Source organism: Papilio polytes, unplaced genomic scaffold (genome assembly GCF_000836215.1).
Source record: "Papilio polytes unplaced genomic scaffold, Ppol_1.0 DF824269.1, whole genome shotgun sequence".
NCBI classification, from domain to species: Eukaryota; Metazoa; Arthropoda; class Insecta; order Lepidoptera; family Papilionidae; genus Papilio; species Papilio polytes.
This window is the reverse complement of record NW_013524935.1, coordinates 4289439-4295822: the sequence shown is the minus strand read 5'-3', so window position 1 is coordinate 4295822 and position 6384 is coordinate 4289439. Positions and strand designations below refer to the sequence as shown.

Genomic DNA, 6384 nt, shown 5'->3' with positions numbered 1-6384 from the left:
CAAAATACAACCTCTTTGGCTGACAAGCAGTATTTATACAGCCAAAGAGGTTGCATACTGGCCACCAAGGCAATAATCGTTTGTAAAAGAATATATATAAGAGAAGAAGTCAAGATGTAATCAAGAGAGTTTTAAGTTTTTATATATTTTTCGTGTAAATAAGTTTTCAATAAAGATATGTTAGGTTAATAATAAGTGTTTTGTATTTTTGGCTGCCGCGCTGTCGGTAACAAGTTAAACACTATTCCACAACTGTTTAATCTCGCCTTGATTCCTATGAACTTATATGCACACACTATTCAGCTTTTAATTGTGGAACAAAACAGTGGAATTGGCTGCGAAACAATCGCACAACAGATGTGCGATAGTTTACTCAAAGGTGTGCGTGTTTTACTATAAAATCTTGCTGTTAAAGTAAACTAACTAAAAGGGATGTCTATTGACCTTTGAATTAATGATAAAACTTACCGATTACTTTCCCTCTGGGCCAAGAGCATCCTTTCCCTTTCTGATCGAGGCAGTAATTTCCCGGTGCGGTGCGATACGACCAGTCGATGTCCTGATTCTGCCAAAAGTTCCGATAGAAACACGGAGGTCTCGCCCCAATCGGCTCCTCACCACCGGCTTCTAATAATAAAACCTGTATTAAAGAAAACGATTGTAAACATTTCTATAGTAACGTTGAAAACCCATAAGTTATAGTTCTATCTATACTGATATTATAAAGAGAAAAGATCTGCATTTTTTTTTATAACATAAGGTGGAAAACGAGCAAGCGGCCACCTGAATCCGCCAAAATGACGAAGCGACCATAGACCATAGACATCCGCAGTTGCAGATGCGTTGCGTACCCTTATCCGACGGAGGAGGAGACGCACATAAAGAGGATATTTCCCCTTCCTATGCATTTCCTCCACCGTCAAATCCACTTCCCCTTCCCATTCTCCTCTTATAAGAAAAGGGTGGTAAAGATAAAGGGACTTGAATTGGGCCTCCGGCACCACAAAATGTATGTATTGTATGTATTTTTGTATGTATTGAAATAACGCAAAACTACTGGACCGACGTCAAAAACTCTTTCACGATTAAAAAGCTACGCTATCAGTGAGTGAATGAAGTCGGGAACAACAGCTAATTTGTTATAAACTGAGGATAAATTATTCCATGAATCTGAGGCAATTTTATAAAAAAAAAACTGATCAAAAATATTCTAATAGCATTACGTAAAAGAACATAAATCAAATGCCAATACATTATTCGAATTAAAAATAAAATATTGCCGTCTTATCTGTTAAGAAAAAAGGTATATTACGTTATACCTAGGTATTTATTGGGTTACCTTAAAATGTTCTATTTCACTCAATCTCCCAGCAACAATAGATCCCGCTGAACCAGACCCCACCACAATAAAATCATAAGCTTCGTCTACTTTGTCCACCGGGTCTATTCTACTGCAAGGGGTGGCGATATCGCAACGACCTCGCAGGTACGCCTCCAGCATCACCATGAATAATACCGCGCCATTGCAGACCGTTGAGTTAACAAGCGAGATACCATTCTCTAGTAATGGGCAGGAACATGCCTGAGAAATATATATGTTTAAAAATGAACTGTAGCAGATTGTGTTTTATATTTAGTTAATCTCTGCTTAATTTTAAGTTACGGGCGTGAATTATGTTCTTCTTGTATTGATAGAGTAAGTTCCTTCATGCTTTATATTAGTTATAATGAGAAGATGGTAAGGGCCATTATAAAAACTTTTTTATCGTTTACCTGCGGTGCCAGTATCATCTTGAAGTTGCCGATTTACACGTCTTAATCCTGAAAGTGAACGATTGAAGGAAATTAAAAAAAAGGTGAAATTTTTTTTCAGTTACTTTTCTGTTTACAATAAAACTAGGAACATCACGACAATTAGGAACTTTCGTATTCAATCAATCACTAAAATGTTAGTATTATATTGTTTTGTACAACTTGTTTATATATGTCGTGTTAAACAGGATTCTAGTGAACGTTTGAGGATAGTGCAGTTATGTCATCTATACTATTATTATAAAGATGAAAAGTTTGTATTTTTGTATGTATTGAAATAACTCAAAAACTACTGGACCGATTTCAAAAATTCTTACACCATTTAAAAGCTATGTTATCAGTGAGTAACATAGGCTATGTTTTTTTTTAATTCCACGCTGGTGAAGTCGCGAGCAACATCTAGTACTTTATATACAAATAATACATTTTGTCAATATGTTCAAAATCGTATGTGAGGTAAGTGTAACAGTAATTGATAGTTAAGTGTCATTAAAACGCATTTATCTTGTTCATATTTCTTCCAATGCTAGTAGAAACTTAGATGATTTTTCTATAAATAGTAAATAACATACATAATTTAAAATCAACAATCCCGACAGTCTTCATTTTTCAAATCGAATGACACTACAAAAATTAAATACGCACGAAATGTATCGCAAATGTTAATACTATGTATTCAAAAATCGCAATGTAAACAGCAAAATAATTTAAAATATTAACAAGTAAAGTAGCGTGATAAATATAGTTCAACTTATGGATAATTTGTATTTTACTGTAATGATCAGCTAGGCTAGGAACATCATTACTTATCGCAAGAAATTTATATGCGTCATAGATTTTGGTTCCGGGTGCGATCATTACTTTAGCTTTTTGTTTTTTACTCGTATGTATTAGACGAAAGCAAATTTGAGAGCGTCGGAGATTTTCTTTGAAAATATAAAATAACTATTGCAAGCCATAAATGTGAAGTAGTGCAGTAAAAACGTATGAGATAAAATTGACGTATTCGTTTTTACGTAACAAATATACAATTTGTATAATAGTGCGTATTTGTATAATCGTGTAATATAATTTGCATTTATGCATGTTTACATTATTGATGCAACCGACGATCTATCGCGTAGAGCAGTGATTCTCAACCTTTTTTTTGTTGCGGCACATATTTCACGGTTTCAAAATTTGGCGGCACACAAATAAAAATATAAAAATTATTTAGTTACTACAACTTACTGCATAACTAGTCTATTACAGAGATATGCAAAATTTGGCGGAACTCAGAGAAAAATATAAAAATTATTTACTTACTACAACTCACTACATAACTAGTCTATGACAGTGATATGCAAAATTTGGCAGCACACAAAGATAAATATAAAAATTATTTACTTACTAAACACTGCATAAATAGTCTATGACAGATACGAGTATATGCAATATTTGGCGGCAAAAGTGACGTGGCACAGTGATTGAGAATCACTGGTGTAGAGGTTTATTTTAATGAATGTTGAGCAATTTTGTTAATTCTTGTTTTACAATGTTGGCATTTTGGGAAGCAGTAAACTCTGTACTTTATAACTAAAGATTATTCAAAGGGTGATTGTAGTAATTAATATGTAAAATTCTATTTAATATTACGCTAGTTTCACTTATTATTAAAGCTTCCGAATCCATTGACGTTTTTTCCTTCGATGTTTGCTTGATTATCAAGTGATGTGCATGACGCAAACTATGAATTAAGTAAATTAAATAAATACCTTGAAAATAAAGCAAAAAAACGTTAATTTTACTTAATTAATAATAAAAATAAAAAATAAGCGCCAATAGCCTAATGGTTCGGGGTACGGACTACCGATCTTGCGGTCGAGGGTTCGAATCCCGCCATTTGACTATTGTGGTAAACCATATCCTAGCACAAGCCTAGAGCTTAGTTGGAATGGTTAAAGGAATTATTAGTATTATAAATTAACAAAAAAAATCTAATACTTAAAGAAAATAATAATATTGTAAATGCGAAAGTTTAGATGGATGGCTGGATTTTGTAGCAGAAGTGGCTGAACGGATTTCTATGAAATTTTACATAGAGGTAGAAGATAGTCTGGGAGAACACATAGGCCGCTTAGTTTCGTTATTTTAAATTAAAGCGGACGGAGTCGCGGACAAAAGTTAATTATAATTAAACAAAGAACTTCATTTTGATACATTCATTGCGGTTTTAATGAATTTTAGCGGCCGTTCAATTTACGGGCAACGCTGCCAGACGCCTTTCAAAACTACGAATTTTGTAACAATCTATTAATTTTTAGGTCATGGATAGATTTTGATTGCGAATTGTAATCCTCAGTTCTAGCCTATAAAATGTAATTAAGTGTTTAACTTAACTAGCTTGCTAGTAAAAGAAAAACAAGAATCCCTTTAGAAGTTATTTTTCTGTCAACCCCCAATATAACCGAATTATACGAGTATACGGTCTCAGTTAATTATTTAAGTCAAAAATTTTGACGTTACAATTTTAAATTAAGCAAAATAAAAGATATGCATGGAAAAACAAAGGTATTTTTTTGGATAGTTCGTTGTAAGACTTACCTGTTTCGTAAAAAAAAACTTCGAAAACATTACGACGTTCATTGTATTTTATATGTAACGAGGATTTGGAAATAATTAAATTAGCTAGTAAGCTTGTTAATAAGTGCTCTAGTGAGGTACAACTGGTGGTTCTTATTTTATTTTTCACACCAATTCTGTTTTCAAAATACAATAATATTCAGTTGGATAATAGTTAATAATTTTTTTAAATAAAATTCTACGATTCAAAATAAAATCTCATAATCATGAAAAGTTTTTTTTTATAATTAGCATACACTACTTAAGTAAATTTGAATAGAATCTAAAGCAAATTTATTATCATCATCTCAAATTTTGTTTCATAAATGTATTTTATCTTATTATTTCAACAACAAAGAAATACAAGTTAAAATTATTTTTACAATAAAACTATAAACCAATAAAAATTTATAACTTAGTCTATTTATTTTTATAGAAAAAAAATTGTTTATCTTTCACGCATATTTTTGTCAATTTCACATCACTAATAATATTAACATAGTACTAAAAACTGCACTATCACAGGAAATTAAAAAAAAACACTTACTACTATAAAAAAGGTATAAAAAATTTATCTTTGGCTTATAGCCTTTTTTTAATTTAATTAGATACAGTAGACATTGCAAAATTGAATGCAATTATTTAAATATTGCTTGTCAATTTAACACAAAAGCCTGGTAACAGTGATGCGTTACGAGGTGTAACTGGCCGGCAAAGATTGTATATTTAATTAAAAAATAAAAGTATTTCGCCGTTTACAAGGAACAGGTAGTCGACAAGGGTGTTTTTTTATTTCAATTGTGCAATAAGTCAATTTTTAGAGCATGTTTTATTAATAAATTATTAAAATATGTCGAAAATGTAACATTTATGAAGCGTTCATCGCAATCCGCCGTAAAGCAGTTATTGACATTATTTTTAGAAATTACGAGAAACCATAAAATGTAAAAACGTATGATCACTAGTATCTTTTATGAATTACACTATAACAAACTTTTTTATATAAACAATAATATCTAAAGATCAAAAGATGGTAACTCTACACTACATAACCACATGATTTACAATACGTCGTAATAAAAAACAAAGATTAAAAATATGACAGGAATCGATTCCTATCCTCTAACTTTGGATGATTAAAACTTTTGCGTTACTTAGAAGTTATAAAATTCTTGATTCTTGCTTCCCTCATCGAGAAAAAAATATGTTTAATTGCTCAAATAAAGTCTAACTTCGATAAAGCATTAATGAATTTGACCTTGATTTCTTTTTAAATTTTCTGGACATATTTATGACGAAAAGGAATAAAAACAAGGTTTATTGGCAATAATTTATGAGTTAAGTCGATCTAATAATTAATTAAAACGATCTATAAAAATCTAGCTTCTATAACTGAATTACCCTAATAATAATAAAACGATCGATTTTTTTGTCTCGTCATCGTGAAATTTTTGGATACAGCTAAGCTTTCGAAGAGAAGCGGATGACGGTCGATAGTATACCAAAATTGGCACTTTACTGTTTAATAAACTGCACCATGAACCATAGAGTCCTCTTTCACATCTTCGCACTGTAGGGCTCGCCTTATGTGATGCAACAACCACACAGAAGACAGGCGTGAAGAACAATTCCGCGTTTCGCCTGATGAGTGTGGTGCCGAAGGACTAATTTTAGATCTTTTCCTTTTTCATCTTTTGCTTAAGAAGAAAGGATGGAAAGGAAAATAGATTTGACAGTGGAGGACACGCATTGGAAGAGGAAAAAATCCTCTTTATGTGCGTGTCCTCCGTAGATTAAGGGTAGGCAACGCATTTGCAATGGGATGTTTCCTAATTTTTGGAATAGCCTTTATTTTGTAGATAAACCATGTATGAACACGAAAAAAACTTTTTAATAAAAAAACAAAACCGACTTCCAAACAAAATACACTAAAAACAAAACAAAATGCACTAAAAACAAAACAAAACACAC

The 6384-nt window shown here is 31.8% G+C and overlaps 1 protein-coding gene across 1 annotated transcript in view; it reads right to left on the bottom strand.

Moving 5' to 3' along the window:
* The window catches only part of LOC106106737 (glucose dehydrogenase [FAD, quinone]-like), a 12472-nt gene extending 7382 nt beyond the window's left edge, over positions 1-5090 (bottom strand). Inside the window, exons 1-4 of the mRNA XM_013287386.1 lie at positions 4961-5090; positions 1774-1821; positions 1340-1582; positions 469-640 (exon numbers count right to left, since the gene is read on the bottom strand). Coding sequence (XP_013142840.1) covers positions 469-640; positions 1340-1582; positions 1774-1791 — 433 coding nt within the window. The 5' untranslated portion in view covers positions 1792-1821; positions 4961-5090. The remainder of the gene's footprint in view (positions 1-468; positions 641-1339; positions 1583-1773; positions 1822-4960) is intronic.
* Positions 5091-6384: the final 1294 nt, after the last annotated feature.